Genomic DNA, 22,693 nt, shown 5'->3' with positions numbered 1-22,693 from the left:
CAGTGCATCATAATCGTCACATTCAAACTCTGTGCCACTCTCATACCACGGTCTCATAGGAGAATTAAGGAGCTACCACATGATTATACAAAAGTATGCAATGCTTCCAGCCACTTTTCACTGATCCCTTCTATGATCAGGTACCTTATTATAAGGACATACTGTTTCATTGAAGGAGCAATGAATAAAGCACAAAACTAATGCCTCAATTAAATGAATATCAGGATGAGCATGCTGTGACCAATAGTGCAGCAACAAACTAACATAAATGAAAGTCTCAAGAACATGAAATAACTATTGCATATAATGATACATAAACATTAATTAATTGTCACAAATTTATGCTCAAGTCCTTCATCATTATCACTACTGATTCCTCCACTGCCTCTTTATTGACACTTAAAACATGGGCCAAATCAAAGAGAACAGCTTTATAGACTGAGCCAGTCTTATACAATCCCACGTGACGGCGCCTGAGGTCATCGTGCCTATATCCAGCACTAGCAAGTGTCCTGACTGACTCTTTAATGGCTTCTTGGATCTCCTTATTCTCAAAGTCAGCTTCATCACATGGTTTCACCCATGGCATAGCCAGTCCATAACGACCATTCAGCCTCAGAACTCTAGCATCACATCTCCAAACTCTTTTCCAGATATCTGCTTCTTGCTCAAGTATTACTTCATCTTTTGAAAATTTAATGACAAACACTTCCCCTTTCATAGTTGCTGCGAGCCATACTCTCCCATCTGCACCACCACCAAGATCAGCAAGAAGAAACAGATCTACATTTTGAAACTGTGGCAATCGATTATCACAATATCTAAGACTACCCTCTTGAGTGGGTTCATCCCAGGACCACTCTTCTTTTCTTACGTAAATGTAAGACCTTCCCTTGTCAAAAGTAGACAACTGAACAGAATCTACTGGTGATAATGTCATTTTAAAAAGGGCAGAGATGAGAAAATGAAGCAAGTCAGGATCATTCCATTTAATGAGCGGTGTTCCAATTAGTTTCCGTTCTGCAAACGACCCTGAAGATTGTTGACCATAAACTGAGCATACGAATGCCTCTTGACTCTTGCTCCAGTCGGGTACTTCAGTTGTGATTTTATATGAAGGATTTCTTACTCCAGAACTATGATGATAAGATGGTGTGGGTGAACTTGCAAATCCATTACTTTCAGATAACCAAACGACACGCCAGTTATAATAACTTGTGAGGATACCAATAGGATGACGGCTTCCCGTGTATGTTTTAATGTACTTAAGGTAATCGTAGATCTGGCCAATAACTTTTTCATCATCTAAGCTTCTTCTACTGGATGACCCTGGCTTCTTGACTACCACTACACCAATCGGAACCCCAAACATACGTATAGCAATTATGTTGATTCTTTGTGGATCAAATAATGACATTTCTTCCTCACATTCTAACGATTCTAAAAAAGGCATCCCTACTTCCACTATAATATCATACAAAAAAATCCGTCTCACGTATTGAACTAAGCAACCCTCTGAACTCCAAGTCAGATTATGCATATTGTGCTCCATCCATAATAACGATTGACGTTTTCCTGTTATTTTCACCCTCTCTATTCTACTAGGCCAGTTACATTCAATGAGTTTTGCTGGATCATGATCAGGAGTGGTGTAAGCTGAATTGCAGCCACATTGTGTCATAGGTGGAAGTCCGTGAGCCATTATATTGTCTCCTATAAATAATAAAAGTATTGTAGCATAAATTAAATAGATGTGAAGGGTGAAGGCTTGTTATAGCAAGATTAAACTTGATAAATTAGTATTACATCATTTACTTATAAATGTACACATCTACATCTACACATATTTTGTTGGTGTTTTCTACATACGCGGGTGCACATGTCAGACTCTGTACTATAGTATAGGGTATTTCACCAAAAACATATGGAGAAAATTCTTCATTTTTTCCTGATACATATACATGTACATGCATGTACATGTATATGTATCAGGAAAAAATGAAGAATGTTCTTATGTTGTGTAGAAAATTTGAGCTTATTAGTAACGCGGTAGCGTTACTAAGTAGGATTCACCCCCAAACAAAATGGCTGCCACAACTTTTGCAGCCTTGCTATACCGGGAAAACGAGCTCCTATGCTTACCAGACTTTATAGAGAACCTTATCTTGACCAGAGTTCCAATCAAAATTAGATTTTAATAAAATTGCAAAGTTGCATCCTGTATTATAGTACAAGATATTTCATCAGAACTGGCTAGGAGAAAACCCCTTATTTTGATATTTTTCCTGATATACATGCATATACATGTACTTACAAAATGTATGCTGTGTAAAGATAATGCTTGAATTGATGCTTAAAATAATTAACAAATAATTAAAATAATTAATAAAATTGATGCTTTGTCCCCAGATTGTAAAAGTTACACTTTGGTACAGTGACTAAAATAATAAGTGTGGCGTGAGACATGAAGTGTTTAGTAAGCTAATGCCAGATTCAATTATTGAAGTCTTACGGTTTGATAGCTTAAGGAACTGTATATTAAGATTTCAGACAGGGGCGTAGGCAGAATTTTTTTTGGAATGAGGGGGTAAGTGAGTGTGCCATAAAATTTTTATAAAACCTTCAATATGTAAGTTGCAGAGCAATTTTTCTTTCCAAAACAGCTTAATTTAAAATTTTAATTAAAAAAAAGTCCCTTGGCTATGCCCCTGTACTGTAAGACTACAAAGGTATTAGCTCAGTAGGGTTAATCATTACCAAATAGTGTAGAATTATTTTTGTGGTGCATTATTGTCATGGTTTCCAAAAGTATTACTCATACCATATATATAGCCGGTTTATTTTGAGAATAATAAATTTTGCAAATGACCTGTATCCGAAAGTTCGCAGAATTAATTTTCACGAATTTCCACTATTCTGTCATCTTGTTCCCTATAAATATCTAAAAATCTGCGAAATTCGTTATCCTCAAAATAAACTCGCTATACGGTATGTGTTACATCATGGATAGTAGAGCAGGGAAATGGATTGGAAATGCCTATATAAAGGCATGGACCATCCGCTATACCGGAAGCAATGAATTAACTACAATAACATGTTAATATGGCTCCTATTCAGTTGCTGCAGTCATCCTTAGAGCTTACAAAAGGCCAACTACAGAGGAAAGAGCAGTCAGTATCAATGAGATCACAATGTTCTGTTGCTCATGTCCTTCTGCTTTCTTTTTTGAAAGAAAATTACACCCTGGAGTCGCTTCTGTGGCTACAAAACTCTAGAAAATTTGATCAATATATAAAACACCTTAGTTTAGCACTCATTTAGGCTTTTATTATGATATAAAACTAAATAAGTACATACAAACAACTATAATGAACACAATTAAACTTATATTTCATTTGTAAACTGCTCAATCCTGATGCAAGAGGTGTACAAAGTATCACCTCTTTGTCAGTCATTAGTCTTGTCACAAACAGCTAGTTTTCACAAGTAGATCATGTAGAGTTGCACAAAAAAGTAGCATATGTACATATAATCAATCATATTTGGGCACAAAAATCCTTAAACCTGACCGAAAAAGTGATTGGATTTCTTACAAAAGGATAGAAAGATATAGATATATCAAGTAAGAGCAACTGCCATGACATAACAGATGGTCTACACCTTTGTATAGGCGTTTCCAATCTATTTCCTTGCTCTACTATCCATGGTTACATGCAGGCTTTGCGAACTGTCTACTAATGAACATGCAGTTGACCACAAGAATAAAATGACACAATATCAGACAAAGACTAGTACTAATGATCACACATTATCAATAACCTTTGAAAAATTCCATTGGATTGTCTTCAGTTGTATTTAAAGATACGACCTTTTCTTCATAGTCCAGACTCCTCCCGTTAAACTTTGCTGTCTGTTTCACCCGAGAATTAGCTGAAATTTTTTCCCAGCATTGATTAACGATTGATTCCTCATCCTCCACTAATATTTTTGAAACTTCACCGTTGTACTTTACCCAAACAGGATACTTTATGCTCCGATACCGATCCATAATAGCAAGCTATGGTGGCGGTCAAGCCATAGACTGCACTGTGACTGCGATAGAGCAAAAAGCAGGATTATACCACGTGGGCAACTTAACCCCACCCAGTTCAATTAAATGGGCGTGACGATCAAAGATTTTTATTGTTATAGGTGCGGTCTCTTTTCATAATTAGGCCTTTAGGGTGAGTCTATGTACAAAAGCTATTGTGAATTATCCGTCTCCATCTTCTCCTTCCCTCACTCTACAGTAGAGGACCGTCTCTTATGATAGTCTGACTGGTCCGTATTGAATCACTGGAGAATATGATGAGCCCCAGAGGAAGTCTTGTCCTTCTACTCTCACTTAGTTTATTTTTAACCCCTTTACTCAGCCTCTCTGGTGAGTCCAAAGAGTGCATAAGGCCTTGTTGAGGTCAATGATGTATTTGTGGCATTTGGTCTGAGGCTAGGCGGCATGTAAAGCTACTCTCCCTTGTTCACGCTCGTATAATGTTGCCACGGGAACAGTTCTTGTTGCCGTGGTAATTATTTACGACTTATGGTCGTTTGGGATGTGATGCTAATGTCTATCAGTTGCTATGGTAACTGTTAGAAGGAGTGTGCTTGCGTACCGTTAGCTCTTTGATTCAGCTTATCTACTCTGAGACCTCATAATGGACAGTACATACACGTTCATTATCTTAGTACATGTACTTCCATACTTTGTTGACCCTTTCTTTTTTTTTTTCTTTCTCCCCTTCTTTCCTCTCTCTTGTTCCTCTTAGGCCCATCGTTGGCGTTAGCTGATGATGCTGTTGTTGGTGAAGATGATGAAGTGATGTCAGTGGATGATGAAGAGGGAGAGGATGATGAGAATGTTGTATTACCAGACGCTGGAGAGGCTAGGGTAAGAGACTAGCACACACACACAATATACAATCACATCTTTTGTTCTTTATTTGGGTCTTTCAGCACATACACTGTCTCTTCTCTCTCATTTTATCTCTCCCCATTTTGTTTATATAATTGTGGTTTCTTAATGATTTCCTCTATTTTCATAATAATAATAAAGTATTGTGTACACACATAACATATTGCATGTGTGTGTAGGAATCAGGTGGTGATGGTGCTGGATCAGAAGAGGAAGAGGAGGAGGAGGAAGAAGAAGAAGATTTATATAAGCCATCGCCTGATGCTAAGACTGACATTATATTCACTAACAGAGCTGAAAATAGTAAGTAACAATAAATAATGCCACATCTATGTTATACTTTTCTCTTACTGTCTCTCTCTTTCTCTAATTTCTTAAGACTTCCTGGCTGGTCAGATCGTTAAGTCTTTGATTGGTTTCTCAAACAATGGTAATGAAAATTTTATAGTGACGTCAGTTGAGGCTTCATTTAGGTACAGTGTGTACTTATATTTATTACACATGTACATACGTATTATAGGTATCCTCAAGATTTTTCCTATTTTATTCAAAATGTGAGTAACATTATTGTCTTGTCCAAGCTAGAATGATCACTTTTACCTTTATTGATATGTACATGTATATGTATTGCGTGTACATGTATTACATGCATATTAACACATGTTTTGTTCTTTATAGTTTTCAAAGGTTTATTATGATGCCTACGTTCCCCCTTCCCACCAGGTACATGTTGTTTTTTTTTTTATTCTTATTAATTTTACCTTCACCTCCCTAGGCATCATTCACATATGATTTTACTCCTAGTGAATCTTTCTATTCCAGACCGTTTGGCTTAGTTGTTAATGTATATTATAAGACAGAGGTGAGTCATGTCTATAATATCTCATTTTATTGTGTACTTATGACCTGATCTGGGTAATAGTAATATATAATGGTAACAGTAGTGATTGCATTGTTGTAGTGATATGTACGTGTAATTTTTGTCTGTAAATAGTGTAGAAATTTGATAATTATCATTACTAATTTGCAGGAAGGCAATGAGTTTAGAGATGCTGTTTTTAATGGAACTGTTAATATTGTCGAGATTGAAGAAGAATTTGATGCTGAGTCGTGAGTATAAGAAGAGAGCTGAAAGAGGGATTGTTATTATTTATTTTTAATACTGCTAGGTTCTTCATGTATGTGCTAATGATATCTGGAGTCTGCCTGCTGATGTTTATTATTCATTTTGTATGGACTACAGTTAAAAGAGTAAGTATACTTTAGCTTATACCTTCACAGTATCATCTCCCTCTCTCTCTCTCCCCCTCTCTCTCTCCCCCCTCTCTCTCTCCCCCCCTCTCTCTCCCCTCTCTCTCCCCCCTCTCTCTCTCCCCCTCTCTCTCTTAGGGTGGTAGGGCAGCTCCAAAGAAGCGTGCTGCTCCAGTTGAAAGAGGTACTACTAAGAACAAGAGGAGTCAGGTTGATGAGAGCTGGCTCCCTGAAGGAACTATACAAAGTAACTACTTGAACTTTTCTGTTTGTGAATTTTATATTAATTAGCCTTTTATGCATGTGAATGTACACATGTGCATGTACATCCACACTATCAGTCATTTTGTTAGGAATCAGCTTCACTCTGGAATGACATGTACTATACAGGGTTTCCCCCAATGGATGATAAGTGCATGAGCTAGAAGGCTGTTGTAGCATTTATGGTTCAGCTTCAAAAATTTTTAAAAATTCCAATTTTGATGAGAACCAGCTCAAAATTTAACACAACATAAGTACATGTATATGTATCAAAGAATTATTAAAATGGAGAAATATCTTTTTATTTTTGACTAAATTTGGCCAACGACCATGTACTAGTAATATTAGTAATTTGGTTACAGGGACTTTGGCCTGATTTTGAAGCAACTTCAAAAATTTTTAAAAACCAATTTTTTCTGTGAATCACCTTAAATTTTTTACACAACATTAGTATATGTATATGTATCAAAAAAATTATTAAAATGGAGAATTCTCTCCTATTCATTTTTGACAAAATATCCTGCAAAGCCTTTAATTAGATTTTAGAGCAACTTCAAAAATTTCCAGAGAACACTATGCCAAAATTCTGTTGGCAACCCTGTGCATGTACATGTTTATTCTCATTATTATTTCTGTCTCTATCAAATGTAGAGAAGAGCCCAAGGAAGCCGACGTCACCTCGTAACAGACAGAAGACAACTAGCAATAATACATTGAACACTCCTAAAGTTGATTAGAATGACAGAAGCAATAGCAGTGTATTCTCCTTGTCTCAGCTGTGCCTCTCTGTTCTATTGTTGCTCCTCTTTATAATTATTATTATTTTTTCAATTGTTGCATCAATAAAATATAATAATAATAATAGTAATAATAATACCGTACAGAGAGTCTGAAAAATTTCACAAATTCATCCAAAATCTTTTGAGGTACGGTATATGTAAAACTGTATTAAATTTTTTTTTGCAGATTTTATGTTCGTGAATTGTGAATAAATTGTGAAAATTCACAAAAAATTTTGGGCATTAAAAATTTTTTTAATTATCTATATGGTAATAAGTACAAAATAGTAAAATTTGAGACACTTATTTGTGACCTGTATAGTGTATACACGTACTGATAGTTTCACTGGTTCAGTTATGGTCAATGTTGGTTGTGCATGACACCACTCACACCAGTATCAGTTGTGTGACTGATAAGAAGCCAAATGTTGTGTGTGTGTGTGTAAATTACTATACTTGGACAAGAGGTCTGTACTATGGTCAGTAGTATAACGTGATGAGTACAAACTCTATTAAAAGGCTTTTCACTTAAATGACTGACTAGCATAATTATTATTGTTTATAAAATAACAGATACTGGCTAGCAATACATTTTTGCATTAACATTTAACACTGCTACATAGACACTAGCAATACACATTTATATTAATGGTAAATAATACCGACAAGTGTGCAGTACATTGCTGGGCTACAAGAGGCTCTGAAAGAATAGTATGCGTACATTGATAATGAAATTGAAAAAATAATAAATATCTAGCAAATTGACATGTACGATTGTGAAAGATAAAATGATACAAAAATATTAATGATTAGTTTATAGTTTCAGACTCATCAAAAGTAGCCTCAGAGCCTCCTCCAGCCCCAACACTAGAAGAACTTGAAGTGCTAGTGTCCAGCAGCTCAGTTTCCTCATCATCACTCATTACATGATCTTCAGACCGGCAACACTGGGAGGGGTAACACAAGGAACAGGTCCGCTTCATCTTCTCTTTTATGAGCTGTCCTGCTCTATCTTTCTGTCTCTCCAATGCGTCCTCAGCTCGTCCAAACCAACTGCAATACTTCTTAGAGGAAATACACTTTATCCTATCCAACCACGGGCAATCACATAATGGTATCCTCTTCATCTTGCTATTGATGCAATCCGAGGCTTTACGAGGGAGTGAGCTAACAAGAGCCTTGAGCCCTAGATAGAGGACCAGAGAGAGATAAGGTAGGAGAACAATGACTGTTAGAATGTAAACCCAAAATTGCGATCGGTCCTTAATAAAGGTGTACACAAAAAAGAAATTGATGCATATCACTGAGAGAGCTAGAAGCCAAATAATGAATTTCATGATGATGCCATTTTTAAAGGAGCCCATTACTAGATAAGAATTAGTGAAGTGTAGGATTGGTAGGAGGGCAAATGGTAATTGGAGAGATTGGACAACATTCAGTATATCATTCATTCCAGTCAAGCGATCAATACTAGTAAAGACAGCCACCATTAGTGTAGGAAGGATGGCAATAGAGCGAGTGAACATAACCCTCTTCCAACGACTCCAGTGTATGTCCAGGAACCCTTCCATCACAAATTGACCCGCATAGGTTCCGGTCATGGTAGAACTAGACCCGGCAGCGAGGATACCAATGGCCCATATGTACTTAGCTGCCCCAGTGAAGTAACAACCAAGGAAGAGTCCTCCTTTATATATATCAATAGGTACAGTGTCATTAGGGGAATAGGTATCTGCACTAGAGTTTATTACTTCAGGACATATTTGTTCAATATCTTCAGAGACAAGTCCATTATATGTAGCAGCAAATACGGACACTACGAACAGATTGATAACAAAAGAGACTAGGAGAGCAACAGCCGACTCTATGAAGAAATAAAAATTGGCTTCTTTAATTTTCTTGGGATTGTCCGTCTCTACCTCACGGGACTTCACTAGTGACGAGTGAAGATAGATATTATGGGGCATTATCACTGCACCAACTATACCCACAGCCACCACAACCCTTGATGAAGAAACCTCGGGGACGAATAGTCCCTTTAATAAAGCAACGAAATCAACGTAACCGGCAATACTCGCCCAGACAAACTCTGCCCCGAACGCTAGTGCCATTACAGTGATGAGGAAACAAAAGAACAACTCTAGCTTTCTTAGTCCGTACTTGTCAAGGAACAGGAAGAAAAAGGTGTCAAATATTGTTATCAAGACGCCGGCCCAGAGAGGGATGTGACGATGTGAGAGGAGATAAAAGGCAATCGCAGTCCCAATGACCTCTTGCATGTCACTACCGATAATAGCCACTTCAATCATGAGCCATAGAGATATACGTGGGACGAATGGTAGGTTCTCACGACATGCCTCGGCAAGGTTCCGACCAGAGACGACCCCCAGACGAGCAGAGAGACGCTGTAGGAGGAGACCAAGGAAAGTGGATACCATCAGTAGCCATAGCAACTGGTAGCCGGCAGTTGCTCCTGATTGAAGGTCTGATTCTATATTACCAGGATCAAGATAGGCTATGCTCATTAGGAAACCGGGACCAGAGAAAGCCCAGAGTTTCTTGAAACTGAACCCAGCAATGTACTTGAAGCCCTCGCTATCAGGTATGTGTACCTTCCTTTCAAAGTAGCCCCCGGCACCGTTTTGTTTTCTAGTATCCACTACTCGGTCTGTCTCTCTCGCTGTCTCTTTGTTGGTCTCTTTGCCAAAAATCTCATCTTCATCCTCCATGTCTGAAAACGAGTTGAAAGCGGAGGGAGAGAGCAACAAGACCTTATCTTCAACAGCTTTAAGTTTTCTCTCCTCTAGTATTTTCCCCTTGTATGGCAAGACACTAACCATAACTTAAGTCAGAGGCCGGCGGCCGGCCACTACCATCAACCACACCTTCCACCATGATGGATAATTATTATTATTTCAAAAAATTTAATAAAATGAAAACCATAATTATAATAATACCACAAAATCCATACATGGTGGTATACATTATCAATCAGTCTTTCCAGCCTTTGGTCTGCTCTCATGCGTTCGAGAGAACAGTATAGTCAGTGTCTTCCATACAATGTGAAAGCTCCAGTAGACCACTACATGAGCCACACTGATAAACACAACCCAGAGGAGTATGCGTATAAAAATGTGTTGGGCTGAAGTGAATTCTAAATAAAGATAGAATACACCGAGAATCCAATTCAGTCCAAAGGCTATCCAATTAAATATCATTCCTAAAGTGCCCAATTGTTCAGAGTTTACACCTTCATTTTCATTTTCTTTATCTTCATTTTCATTTTCTTCATTGCTGCCAGCCGGTGGTCCAGTTCCTTCAGCTTTCATCCTTTCTTCTCTCTCCTTCTGATAAGCTTGACTGTACTCTGGATTAATTATCAAAAGGACCTGACGCCATAACTCATTATTAGAGAACAGGACCTCATCATATGTCTTCTCTGCCCACGAAGTCTCTGCATTATTTACAAAGACAGCAGACATCTTTAAAGATGGTATAACGAATATCTGAGCTGTTGGGCTCATACTAAACATAGCATCATTAGGGAGAGTGTCAAGGAGCCTGTTACCATCAATACCAGCATTCATCCACCAACCAAACGCATAGTTGTCACTACGTTCATAAATGTCCCTTTCATCTTCAGACAAGAGAGGCAATGAATTCAAATCAGAGTGTATGACTTCGGTCAGACGATAAAGGTTAAAGAATGGAACGACAGGATGTCCTTGATCATTAAGTATCGATTCATCTAACTGTAGACTCATAAATGCATCATTCCAGGCTTCATTAAGAGACCGGCCTAATAGATGATTGACAGCTTGAAAGGCAACATGACATTGAACATTAAACTCTATGTTGAATGTCTTGCTATCCCTATCAATGCCATCAGGGAGTTTATTAAAGAGACTCATTAGGGTCATGTACTGGTAGTGCTGTGGGACGTTTAGTTTCTTCTTTGATATAGAGAGCTCACGAAGTGCTTTGAAGAAAATATCTGGTTCGTGTCCTTCAAGGAGTATAGTGAGGGATGAGGTGATTAATGTAAGCACGTTACAGTTTGGTAAGACTTGACTTGTATTCCATTTCATGGTCTCAGGGAAACTCTCTAATATAAGCTGCCCATCCAGTGACATCACTATAGCCCTTGACTGGACGAGGTGCTTGATGTTTGTTAACATTTTAGCTAGCAGGCTCTCTCGGGTGGGGCCACTAGACTCTATTAATGGGCGCCATAATGAGAGCTGTTCATCCGAGGGAGAATGGAGATAGGACTTTATGACAGAGAGCGGCTCGTGAGGTATGACTTTATCAGCACCTTGACCCTCTCTGAAGGACAGAGAGAACAAGAGAAATAGGGCGAGAGAGACTGAGAGGGCCATTGATCAGTAGAGGTCAATTTCTTAATAGCACGTGAATCAAGCAATCTCATTGGTCAGGTGGGTAGAATGACCACACCCACTTCATTAGAGATATAGGAGGAGACAAACTTCAACTTCCCTGAAATCTATTTAGTGAGAGAGGAATGAGTGAAAAGGAGGATTTGGAGCTGCAGTCAGGCAGCCATTATGGTACAAATACAACTGCTAGCTGTAAGAAACATATATTTACAGACACAGTGACTTCTGAGACTGAACCCACACCAGAGACTGAACCAAATGACCTGGTCGATGAAGACAGTGTGAAAGAGCTATGGTGGGTCAAGATCTTCCCCTTTCTATTGAAATGGAACTGGCTGAGAAGGAGACTAGCTAAGAAGAAGGATGATAAGAAAAGTGAGACCTTCACACACATTGTGATAATTATTTAATCTTTCTCACCTTTTGTCTTTCCTATTCTTCTTGTTCTCCCCCCCCCCATTATCTCTTTCCTATTCTTCCCCAGAGCGTGGTCAATGGGACAACAGAGCCCAGTACATACTGACACTGTTAGGGTATGCTGTTGGTTTAGGTAATGTATGGAGGTTCTCATATCTAGTGGCTAAAAATGGAGGAGGTACTGTATCTTAGTGTCACATAATCTTGACCGTATTTGATGTGTAATATGTAAATGTAACTGATCACTTTAATATACTTCTATATATAGATCTTGTATTGTCTGTCTCTGGTGACACCTTCCTTGTATAATCAATTCTTGATTTCATTTCTCTTTCTTTTTCCCTCTCTCTCTCTCTCTCTTTCCACAGCTGCTTTTGTCATTCCATACATCACTATGCTCTTTGTTGTTGGTATTCCTTTATTTTATCTCGAAACACTTATCGGGCAGACTCTCCAGAAAGGACCCATACTTGCCTGGTTTAAGATATGCCCTAATCTTTGGGGTATTGGTCTAGCCGCCTCCGTAGTCACTGTATACATATCTCTATATTACAATGTCATCATGAGCTGGGTCATACTGTATTTCTTCCACTCATTTCAAGATCCTTTGCCGTGGGCAAAGTGTTGCGGATTCGTCTTGAATCTTTTGAACGATACGATCAATTCGAATTATCTTCATGCACACGAGAATGGGACAGTGTGTGGTGGGACCTTTACGCCATATTCTGATCTGGCAGGTTGTGTGAATGACTCTACTAGGTAGGGACTATTCATTGTGTCTTGTTAATTATAATAATAGTAGTAAAGTTATTATATGTACATGTATATATGTGTGTGTGTGTGTGTATGGAATTGGCAGGGTGCACATCATGTATTATGGCACTATGGTTATGTAGTACATGTATACACGTATTATGGTTTTTACTTTTTTCTCATTTATCCTCTTCTTCTTATACAGGTATTATTGGTATGTCAATACGCTAGAGGCTAATGGTAGTATCAATGATTTCAGTGGGTTCAATTGGAGGATTTATCTGTGTTTATTTGCTGGTTGGGTAATCGTCTATTTGTGTATGTTTAAAGGAATACAATCAACTGGGAAGGTACATAAGAGTGTGTATATACAATGTATGTACAGTATGTTATGAATACATGTACATATAAGTATGTGTGTTGTGAAGTGTTACGGATCATTACTATTATTGAATTAGTAAGAATCACTGCTATTATTATATTAATGTTACTCATAGCTGATAAGCTTCTATCATTCATTCATTCATTATTTCTTTCTCTATCTCTGTCTTTCTTTTCTCTTTCCATCCCTTCCTTCATTCCAGGTGGTATATTTCACTGCAATTTTTCCATACATTGTACTCATTATATTGTTCTTCAGAGCTGTCACTCTTGATGGAGCCGGCGATGGAATAAAGTTCCTCTTTGTACCTGATGTAAGTTCACTTACAATCTACATGTACATGCACCTTTAACTTTCTTCTTTCATTGCCCCCAAGCCATAGATATTTTAGCAGTTTAACACCTTAGTACATACATACCATACAAGATGATTTATTGGCAGGAGTAATATTTGGCGAATTTGCCTGTGGAAAGAAATTGGTGGATTTTATATTGGTGATTTTGTGCCATGTGCCATTGAGCATGCTCAGATTGAAACAAAATGGCAGATTGCATATTGGTGATTTCTTCATGGAAATTCTAATCACCAATATTAATTCCTTGCCAATAAATAATCTATAGTAGTTTACCCAAAATAGTGATTATTATTGATCCCCTTAGTTTGGCCATAGATACTGTATCTATTGTTTGGGAGTTTTATTGCAACTAGGTCTTGCACCATTTTATTTCTACTTTCTTTTGATCCTTCACCCCATACTCTCTCTCTCTCTCTCTTCTAGTCTGACACTGTTAGGACTAAGTTATTCCAGCCTCAAGTATGGCTTGAGGCTGCCACTCAGATATTTTTTTCACTTGGTCTCTCAATGGGGGCACTGATTGCTTTATCAAGTTACAGCAAACAGAACAACAATCCGCTGGTTGATACTCTCATTGTCTGTTTCTCTAACTCTTTCACGTCAATATTTTCCAGTATCATTGTTTTCTCTATTGTTGGATATAAGGCTAATCTTCTGAATGTCCCGCCACAGCTGGTATGTGTACATGTACCATAACATTACATTTATGTGTTGTTTTTTATCTACCATAATCATTGTGTGTAATTTTAAGAGGCCTAACATATATCCCTCCTACAACTAATGTTTCTTCACCAGGCATTAAGCTCAATGGCACAGGTCATTTATCATAAATTACAAAAAGTTGTGATAATTTCCCCCTAGTATTGTTAACACATACATGCACATATAGTTGGTAGTACTTTAAAGTGGAGCACACGTATCTTATTCTCTTTTGTCCTCCACTCCAGATTTATCACATAGATATGTACATGTATATGACCCTTTTTCTTTCTCTCTCTCTCTCTCCCTCCCTCTCCCTCTCTCTCTCCCTCTCCCTCTCTCTCTCACTCTCCCGCCCTCTCTCCCTCTCCCCCCCCCTCTCTCTCTCTCCCTCTTTTCCCTTAAGTGTCTCAGGGTCCTGGTTTGGCATTTGTTGTATTCTCACAAGCCCTCACTCTCATGCCAGTGTCTCCTTTGTGGGCTGTTCTCTTCTTCATTATGCTCTTCCTCCTTGGTATTGACTCACAGTTTGCTGGAATGGAGTGTCTTATAACTGTGCTCCTTGATAGCAAGAAGATCAGGAAAATAAGGAAAGAGATATTGATATGTAAGTTTATAGTATATGTAATTAGCCTGTAGCTATAATGAGACTCATGATTGTATTGTGTGAAAACCACAAAATGTAAAACTGTGTGACCCACAAGCAACTGTTCGGGCTGCTTGCTTTAAAAGCAATAAGAAGGTAAGATGAGTCACTGTGAGACACATGTAGTGAAGATCTCAATTTTTGGAAAGGGTATCATTATACCCTCATGATAGCTCAGTTTATTTACATGTAATTTCTTTTTATTTTTACAAAGTATATAAGTGTAAAAATTATTAAAAAATTCCTATAATTGTTGTCACCACCTTTTCTTATTAAAACTTATAAAAGTTCTCTCCACCTTCTTCTAATGCTTCTAGAGAAGTCTTTAGTGTGTTCTCTAGCTGTTAGAAAGCACACAATTTTGTCATGTGTAAGCCTCCATTTTTTGCCGTCCCACACCCACTTACATAAAGTAGTGTGGGCGGATGATTGCTAAGGCTTGCAATACAACGTGAATAGAAGCATAGATATACCACCTGTAAATATATAGAAGAAATCCAGGTGTAGGCGTACAAATATACATGTATGCAGATAGCGTGATGGTGAAAACAATTATAGAACTACCTGGGCCTTTGTCCTCAGGTCGTAAAAAATAAATGGCTCATTCATAACTTGAAAATTTGGAAACAGCTTAAACTTTCTACATACATGTAGCTCAAGTAGATCAGAAAATGTAATGAAAATTGATTTGGAGCCATTTTTTATGTGTACATGTACGCATGTAACATCTACAGTGAATAAAGTATGATTATGCTGTAAGATAGAGTGTACATGTAATTGAAGATAATTATCAGCTTCACTATTAGATTGTCCTTGATAAGTTCATATTGTTACAGTTGATGGTATCAGTTTATGATGTGGCCTTATAATGACACTATTTGTGGTGTTTGTTATCAAATACTGATAACAGTGACTGGATATTACTACTCCTAATTACATATACTTATCCATGTACATTAAAGTTATTATCTCTCTCTCTCTCTTCCTCCCTCTCTCTCTCTCTTTCCTCTAGTAATTGTCTGTACCTTGTTCTTCCTTGTCAGTTTTATCTTTGTCCTTGGTAATGGTCTTTACTTGTTTCAATTGTTTGATCAGTATGCTTCAACACTACCATTACTCTTCATTGGTCTTTGTGAGGTTGTCACCATCTCTTGGATATTTGGAGCTAATAGGTACAGTATAATGTAATAAATTATACGCACATGTACATGTACATACAGAATATGTCATGTATGCCAGAAATGATAGTGACATTTTTGTATGCTCTTTATCTGTGGGACATCATTAGTTTTTTTATCCTTGTTACATGCAGTACGTGAATGCTTGTTACATGAATGCATCTGATTTTTTAAATAATGTAATTTTACATACATTTATACATAATCTTATATTGCATAAAATAATGTATGTATTTAAGGCACATCCTTACTAACAAAAAGGATGATTTTGTTTATGTATTCTTGTTATACATTTCATTGTTATTATTCTCTAGGTTTCTGGATGGTATTAGTTTCAACTTGCATCTTTACATGAGGCGCTTCTGGTTCTTTGTCTGGACTTTCATGAGTCCTATCGTAATGATAATAATATTCTTTGGGAGCGTTATTAATGAAATAGTACAACCACTTCAGTACACTGTATTTGATACTGTCATAAATGTAAGGAAGAGAGGAGAGTTGGAATATTTTTGTATTTTATGCAAAATATTTTTCACACACTCGATGCTTACCACCAGTGTTTTCCAAAGGATTTTGGCATAGTGCTCATTCAGTTAATGTGGCTCAAAAATTTGACAAAATACCACATTATATAGGGGGTTTTTTGAAAGAGAAAGTTTCCCGTTTTTATAATTTTAAAATATTCTTATGTTGTGTAGCAAGTTTGAGCTGATTCTGATCAAGTTTGAATATTTTAAGAATTTTTAAAGTTGCTCAAAAATTGGGCCAAAGACCCTGTACTTATAGTACAGGGTCTTTCGCTGAAATTTGCCAAAAATGGCTAGGAGAGAATTCTCCATTTTAATAATTTTTTTATGAAACATATACATGCTCTTATGTTGTGTAGCAAGTTTGAGCTGATTCCGACTAAAATTGGATTTTTAATGAATTTTTTAAGTTACTCAAAAATTGGGCCAAAGTCCCTGTACTATAGTACAGGGTTCTTGGTCAAATTTCGCCAAAAATGAAAAGGAGAGAATTCTCCATTTTTATAATTTTTTCTGATACATATACATGTACTTATGTTGTGTATCAAATTTGAGCTGATTCCAATCACAATTGAATTTTTCATGAATTTTTAAAGTTGCTCCAAAATCGGGCCAAAGTCCCTGTACTATAGTACAGGGTTCTTGGTCAAATTTTGCCAAAAATGAAAAGGAGAGAATTCTCCATTTTTAAATTTTTTCTGATACATATACATGTACTTATGTTGTGTAGAAATGTTGAGCTGATTCCAACCAAAATTGGATTTTTAATGAATTTTTCAAGTTACTCAAAAATTGGGTCAAAGTCCCTGTACTATAGTACAGGGTCTTTGGCTGAATTTTGCCAAAAATGGCTAGGAGAGAATTCTCCATTTTTATAATTTTTTTCTGATTTGCATGCATGTTTTTATGTTGTGTAGCAAGTTTGAGCAGATTTCGATCAAGTTTAGATTTTTTACAAATTTTAAAAGTCACTCAAAAAATCTTCCTGTACTGAGTAGCTACATGTATTTGCATTATTTTTACCAAAATGACTAGGAGAGAATTCTCCATTTTTTAATACTGTATACTTATTGTTATGTTATGTAGCAAGTTCGAGCTTCTGATTCTGATCAAAATTTATTATTTGACAAATTTTTAAAGTTGCTCCAAATGCCATGTACTGTATTGTAGTGCTTGTCAGCTCATGAAGCTCATGCTGTTTAGCTCACCTAGCATGCTTTGTGGGAAACCCATATAGACTGAATTTTATACATTTAAATTTTGCTCACACAAAAACATAATTGAAATATTCCCAGACCACAGTATGCTATTATACATGATACAAGTGTATGCAGTACATTAAATACATGTATTTACATGTATTTACACTGTACATGTATTTCTTTATACCTCCTCCCCCCATATAGCATGATGGTGAAGAAGTGATGGATGAGTTTAGGCTCAAGTATCCAACCTGGGCCCAGTTCATAGGAGCAATGATAACCCTCTCATCAATCCTCTGCATACCAACTGTACTCATAATCAGACTCATCATATACCACAGGGCACGCAAGCAGCTCAAGGAAACATGGCTATTAACAAAGACTAGGTATCATTATGTTGTTGAGAAGGTAAAGGGAGTTGTGTTCCAGCAGTCTTACTCTCCTCAAGAGAATGAACTAGTTGAAGAGCCTCAGACCTCGCCTTATTTCCACGCTGATGAGGAACAACCAACACCTATTGATGCCCTCTCGGAGACGAGTGCCGAGAGTGAGGAAGACAGCAGATTTCCATGTGGAAATGCTAACGGATTGTCTTAATGTTTTAACAGTATTATTATGTTTTATTGTGTGGATCACTAAGGTTCTGGTTATTGTATGCAACATGTACAATTTCAATGCATTGAGTTAATTTTAATGATTAATTTTACATTATTATAGCATTTTTCTTTTAAAAAAAAATAATTATGAATTATATTAAATCATTTTTATTAATTGGTGTGGGTGTGGCTAACACGTGATGTGCAGTGTCAATGAAGATGAAGTTCAAGAAGTCATTTCTTCTCCTCCTCCTCTTAAGTAATTCTATTTTCATCATGGCCTGTCATTTCTCTTAGCACAGTTTGGACCAGGTTTGTATGAAATGCAATTCAGAGAAAGCTGTAACTATAGCTAGAACAAAAGACCCTTTCTGCAGGTTAGACACTTGTTTTTATACATTCCTACTCTCTCCTCTCCCCAGGGCTTGTTTTGATCAATATTTCACTCATCGATTTAGATCAACGTTTGGTAAATCCAGACTAATAAGACAAGGAGAAGAGGTAGTGATTTAAATACTTTGAGCTAGGGATAATTAATAATAATTAATATTATTTTGTATAATAATTATTTTATAATTTAAGTTATTCCAGAACCACCTTAAAAATTTTTAGGTGTGCATTATGCCAGAACTGGTATTTTTTTATTAATAGACAAAATATGAATTATTTTAAAACAATGCTTGTACCTGTATTGGTGGTGTATTGTTTTAGGTACTTTTAGCATTTTCTGGTGGTCAGAGTTCTCGTGTGTTACTTCATCTTGTTCAAGAGGTCAGTTACCTTTTTGTTTTACTATAACATGTACAATGTTCATTTTTAGGGTTTATCTGAACATGCTGTTAAACGGCTCCGTTTCACTCCCATTATTATTTATATTGATGGTATGTTCTCTGTAATTTTGATATTGTATAGCTAGAGGATATTACTTTAGATCAAATTTTTTGGTAATTCCTTAGCTTTGCAGTTGTTCGTACAACTGAGCCTTATTTTTACTTGTCCTTGGCATGTGCAGACATGTATGAAAAATTTATACATAGTTTTATTCTTAGTTTCTTCATTTACATCACCTCAAATGATAATGAATACGATATTATTGAAAACATTAGTATTCCTGGTTTTATCATTTTACTTAACTAGAGGGTGTGGTTTATGGCTATGCCTCTGAGAGGCAGAAGTCTTTGCTAAAAGAAGTTTCTGGCATAATAGCTCAAACACAATTTCCAGGATACTTTACAAAATTGGAAGAGGTAAGCAGCGAGACTAGAAGAGTCAATCTTCTTGTATTGAAAATATTATTATTTGTCATTATCTTTATCAGGTTTTTACTGGTGCTAGGGTGTGGCCTATTAGTGATGCAGTTTTATCTGCTGGGTCTGAACAACGTTCAAAATTAGCTGCTCCAGACCCCACTTCATCAATCAGTCAAGGTAAAGAGTTATTTCCTAATTTCTATTACTGCATATTACATTAGTCTGTCTGGTTGGCATGCTAATTGCTAAGTAAGCTAAATAGTATGAGCTTCATGAGCTGACAAGCACTACAATATAGTACATGGCATTCGGGGCAAATTTAAAAAAATTTGATTGGGATCAGTTTAAAATTTCTACGCAATATAACATAAGTACATGCCAAAATCCCTGTACTGTAGTAAAGGGACTTTGGCTTGGTTTTTGAGCAACTTAAAAAATTCATAAAAAATCCAAACTTGATCGAAATGAGTTCAAACTTTCTACACAACATAAGTACATGTATTATGTCTTAGAAAAAGATTATAAAAAAGAGCATTCTTTCCTAGTGATTTTTTTAATTACTGGTAATACAAGGAATTTACTTGGGCCGAATTTTTGAGCAACTTGACAATCCACTGACAAGAACTGCATGAGCACTATGCCAAAACCCTGTGGGAAACCCTGAATCTGACTATGTAAACTTGTTTATCTTTGCTTTTTAAAAGGTGAAATGCCTGGGGAAGTCAAATTAAAGCAATTATTTGATAGTTTGAAAAGCTCAACAGCTAAAGAAGACATGCTACAGTCATTAAGGTTAGCAAAAAGTATATTATAACATTTACTGTCTCAAAAATTACTGGAATTAAGATATTGGCATTACATAAGTTAGCACCACTTTCTCTCAAACTTAATGCATGACATAGGACATATGATATATCATTGTCTGATTGATTTCTTTTTTTATTTTTACCAGACGGCAGTTACTTGTTGACATTGCTGCTAAATACTTCAACACTGGCAAGGTACTATATCTATTGACGAATCATTGCTTCAAGTTATTAATTTACAGATTCTTGTTGGAGATAATGCTACTCGACTTTCTGTTAGGTTACTAGGGAACATAGCCCAGGGACGTGGTGGCACGATACCTCTTGATACTGTAAGTATATCTGAGCTGGTACATGTAATAATATTATCTCATCCTCATTGAATTGATTTAATCTATATATTTAGGGTTTTTGTGACAACAGGTCTGACGTTATGGTATTACGACCTTTAAGGTAGCAATAAGCTTATTAAGTATTACATATTTTTATTATGTTTTTTATCAAGAGAGTTTCCAGACTCTGAAATTGCTTCATATTTGACGTTGCATCAGCTTCAATCAGTTGATGCCTCCAGTGATCACTCATTACCAGTATGCTCTCTTTCTTCTCTTTTCCATTCTACTCCATTCTCTTTTTCTCTTTTTTTCTCTAACAGTTTTGTCGTAGTAATAGCCTTTATATTTTTTATTAAACCAGCTATTGTAATTAGCAATTAAAATTTTGATTTTACAATGGTAATCTAGTGAGCATATGCATGTATTATTATTATTATTATTATTATTATTATTATTATTATTATTATTGTTGTTGTTATTATTGTTATTATTCTTAGGGTTCATCTGGACACAGTATTGAGGGACTGACAGCTTCTTTTGTTCACTCATTACAGTCTAACTTTAGCTCAACAGTCAGTACAATATTTAGGTAATAAGAAGCGACTGTTTAGTGTTTACACATTTACAGTATAACTAGTTTAAAATTTATATTCTCAAATTTGTATTTAAAAGAGGCTACTAGTAATTATAGCTTACCAAAAGTAGAAAGCTGCGTGTATCTTCTTTCATAACTACTAAAATACAATGCAGATTATCAGCCTTGTCATTGTGATTAATTTGATGCCTACACATTGATTTTATTTTGATAGAACTAGTGACAAGTTACAGTTAAGTGAAGATTTGGTACATTCTGGTCAATGTTGTCCACTGTGTCAGGTACCTCAAGATTTTCACAAGACTATTAATTGTGTGATATGTGATTATGTGTAGGCTCCGTGTGAAGAATCATTTAATGAAGAAGTGTTTTCTCATGTGTCTACATCAGGGAATAATAAGCTTTTGTGTTATGGTTAGCTAATCCTGCTCTCTTGCTCTCCCTCAATTCTCACCTTTTGTATCATGTGCCTCTACCTCCATCTCACTCTGGTTTTCCCCTTTAATGTATACTGTATACATTTTAATGTATACTGTATACATCATTGGTAGTATCATCTCATTCTATAGGCTGTAGACTAACTGCAAGGGGAACAGTACATGTATGTTATTACATGCAGTCATGCTTTTTGTTACAACTCTTTCTCTCTTAAGGAAAACATTTTAGAATTGTTATTGAAAGATGACTCAGGTGGTAGTAATGAACTATAATTGACTGTGAGCTTTCAGTTTCAATTTCGTGTGCTTTCCTCAAATGTAATGCGTAAATTTTATTTAAATAAAAGAACGTCATTGCTCTTTTTGAAAACAAACTAGGAGAAATGATCTCTTCTGGGCTGTTGTTGGTTCGCTCTCTCTTTATCCTGTTTTCATTGGCACTGCTGGTAAGCAATGGTAGTACAGGGTTGGTTGAAAATAAAGATAATATAATCTTTGTGCCTAATTCACAAAATGGCACATTAAATTTGGAATTCTATTTGTGTCACAGTGAAGGGCAAGGGAAGTTAAGGTCTGGTACAATCCTATTATTAGATCCCAATGTGACACATCATATTTCTCTTGGTGGTGGTTTCTGTGTCCTTCGAGATATGTCTAATTTAACTGTGATGTCTGGCAGTGATACTTTGTATGCTAATATTAGTTGCAGTGTTACTTCTCCTGATGTCTTCTCCATTCAAACAGCAAGAGGGTTTGCTTTTATTGGAGGTAGCAATGTAGCAATACAGCGAATTAACTTGATGCAATGTGGTGGTCCACTCTCCTCCTCTTTCTTTCACAATGACTCAAGTCTCCCAGCATATTTTGGTCTTTATC

The 22,693-nt window shown here is 36.4% G+C and overlaps 5 protein-coding genes across 7 annotated transcripts; 3 read left to right on the top strand and 2 right to left on the bottom strand.

The window, feature by feature from the left end:
• Nucleotides 1–222: 222 nt before the first annotated feature.
• Nucleotides 223–4,069, bottom strand: LOC109582816 (uncharacterized). Its single transcript, XM_019997793.1, has 2 exons — nucleotides 3,820–4,069; nucleotides 223–1,713 (listed from the first exon to the last, which is right to left on the bottom strand). Exons 1-2 carry the CDS (start codon nucleotides 4,046–4,048, stop codon nucleotides 332–334), a joined length of 1,611 nt encoding a protein of 536 aa, XP_019853352.1. The 5' UTR covers nucleotides 4,049–4,069; the 3' UTR covers nucleotides 223–331.
• A 74-nt stretch (nucleotides 4,070–4,143) lies between these two features.
• Nucleotides 4,144–7,316, top strand: LOC100637759 (translocon-associated protein subunit alpha-like). Of its 2 annotated transcripts, XM_019997794.1 has the most exons (12): nucleotides 4,144–4,223; nucleotides 4,290–4,420; nucleotides 4,806–4,927; nucleotides 5,131–5,254; nucleotides 5,331–5,424; nucleotides 5,472–5,505; nucleotides 5,630–5,674; nucleotides 5,727–5,813; nucleotides 5,982–6,061; nucleotides 6,121–6,202; nucleotides 6,341–6,449; nucleotides 7,115–7,316. In XM_019997794.1, the coding sequence occupies exons 2-12, from the start codon at nucleotides 4,345–4,347 to the stop codon at nucleotides 7,198–7,200; spliced, it is 939 nt and encodes a 312-aa protein (XP_019853353.1). In that variant the 5' UTR covers nucleotides 4,144–4,223; nucleotides 4,290–4,344; the 3' UTR covers nucleotides 7,201–7,316. The 2 variants fall into 2 exon arrangements, with proteins under 2 accessions (XP_019853353.1, XP_003387346.1); XM_003387298.2 differs by lacking the exon at nucleotides 4,144–4,223 and having other exon boundaries at nucleotides 4,226–4,420.
• Nucleotides 7,317–7,887: 571 nt separating this feature from the next.
• LOC100639281 (natural resistance-associated macrophage protein 2-like) lies at nucleotides 7,888–10,148 on the bottom strand. The gene has a single exon (XM_003387309.3). The coding sequence runs from the start codon at nucleotides 10,080–10,082 to the stop codon at nucleotides 8,052–8,054; it is 2,031 nt and encodes a 676-aa protein (XP_003387357.3). The 5' UTR covers nucleotides 10,083–10,148; the 3' UTR covers nucleotides 7,888–8,051.
• Nucleotides 10,149–11,699: 1,551 nt separating this feature from the next.
• LOC100639156 (sodium-dependent neutral amino acid transporter B(0)AT2-like) lies at nucleotides 11,700–18,556 on the top strand. Its single transcript, XM_019997792.1, has 11 exons — nucleotides 11,700–11,810; nucleotides 11,853–12,014; nucleotides 12,124–12,234; nucleotides 12,425–12,815; nucleotides 13,015–13,159; nucleotides 13,394–13,504; nucleotides 13,970–14,221; nucleotides 14,651–14,852; nucleotides 15,904–16,063; nucleotides 16,384–16,549; nucleotides 18,003–18,556. Exons 1-11 carry the CDS (start codon nucleotides 11,765–11,767, stop codon nucleotides 18,393–18,395), a joined length of 2,139 nt encoding a protein of 712 aa, XP_019853351.1. The 5' UTR covers nucleotides 11,700–11,764; the 3' UTR covers nucleotides 18,396–18,556.
• A 21-nt stretch (nucleotides 18,557–18,577) lies between these two features.
• LOC100639030 (cytoplasmic tRNA 2-thiolation protein 2-A-like) lies at nucleotides 18,578–22,191 on the top strand. Of its 2 annotated transcripts, none has more exons than XM_011406268.2 (17): nucleotides 18,578–18,653; nucleotides 18,697–18,771; nucleotides 18,817–18,895; nucleotides 19,106–19,165; nucleotides 19,215–19,275; nucleotides 19,532–19,641; nucleotides 19,713–19,821; nucleotides 20,349–20,436; nucleotides 20,597–20,645; nucleotides 20,693–20,782; nucleotides 20,857–20,903; nucleotides 20,956–21,040; nucleotides 21,283–21,374; nucleotides 21,595–21,661; nucleotides 21,716–21,794; nucleotides 21,950–21,981; nucleotides 22,034–22,191. In XM_011406268.2, exons 1-17 carry the CDS (start codon nucleotides 18,595–18,597, stop codon nucleotides 22,088–22,090), a joined length of 1,239 nt encoding a protein of 412 aa, XP_011404570.2. In that variant the 5' UTR covers nucleotides 18,578–18,594; the 3' UTR covers nucleotides 22,091–22,191. The 2 variants fall into 2 exon arrangements, with proteins under 2 accessions (XP_011404570.2, XP_019853349.1); XM_019997790.1 differs by having other exon boundaries at nucleotides 21,932–21,981.
• The last annotated feature ends 502 nt before the right edge of the window (nucleotides 22,192–22,693 follow it).

Source organism: Amphimedon queenslandica, unplaced genomic scaffold, assembly GCF_000090795.2.
Source record: "Amphimedon queenslandica unplaced genomic scaffold, v1.1 AMPQUscaffold_13353, whole genome shotgun sequence".
Lineage (NCBI taxonomy): Eukaryota > Metazoa > Porifera > Demospongiae > Haplosclerida > Niphatidae > Amphimedon > Amphimedon queenslandica.
This window is presented reverse-complemented; position numbering and strand designations above follow the sequence as displayed.

Bases quoted from the DNA above. Each gene is read 5' to 3' on its own strand.
- LOC100637759 (XM_019997794.1), top strand. From the start codon at position 4,345: ATGATGAGCCCCAGAGGAAGTCTTGTCCTTCTACTCTCACTTAGTTTA. The intron at 5,255-5,330 runs GTAAGTAACAAT...TAATTTCTTAAG, and splicing joins CACTAACAGAGCTGAAAATA to ACTTCCTGGCTGGTCAGATC. The intron at 5,425-5,471 runs GTACAGTGTGTA...TACGTATTATAG, and splicing joins TCAGTTGAGGCTTCATTTAG to GTATCCTCAAGATTTTTCCT.
- LOC100639281 (XM_003387309.3), bottom strand. From the start codon at position 10,082: ATGGTTAGTGTCTTGCCATACAAGGGGAAAATACTAGAGGAGAGAAAA.
- LOC100639156 (XM_019997792.1), top strand. From the start codon at position 11,765: ATGAGTGAAAAGGAGGATTTGGAGCTGCAGTCAGGCAGCCATTATG. The intron at 12,235-12,424 runs GTACTGTATCTT...CTCTTTCCACAG, and splicing joins AGTGGCTAAAAATGGAGGAG to CTGCTTTTGTCATTCCATAC. The intron at 12,816-13,014 runs GTAGGGACTATT...CTTCTTATACAG, and splicing joins TGTGTGAATGACTCTACTAG to GTATTATTGGTATGTCAATA.
- LOC100639030 (XM_019997790.1), top strand. From the start codon at position 18,595: ATGTGCAGTGTCAATGAAGATGAAGTTCAAGAAGTCATTTCTTCTCCT. The intron at 19,166-19,214 runs GTCAGTTACCTT...GTTCATTTTTAG, and splicing joins TACTTCATCTTGTTCAAGAG to GGTTTATCTGAACATGCTGT. The intron at 21,375-21,594 runs GTAATAAGAAGC...TTATTTTGATAG, and splicing joins ACAGTCAGTACAATATTTAG to AACTAGTGACAAGTTACAGT.
- LOC109582816 (XM_019997793.1), bottom strand. From the start codon at position 4,048: ATGGATCGGTATCGGAGCATAAAGTATCCTGTTTGGGTAAAGTACAAC. The intron at 1,714-3,819 runs GTTATTGATAAT...TATTATTTATAG, and splicing joins TCCAATGGAATTTTTCAAAG to GAGACAATATAATGGCTCAC.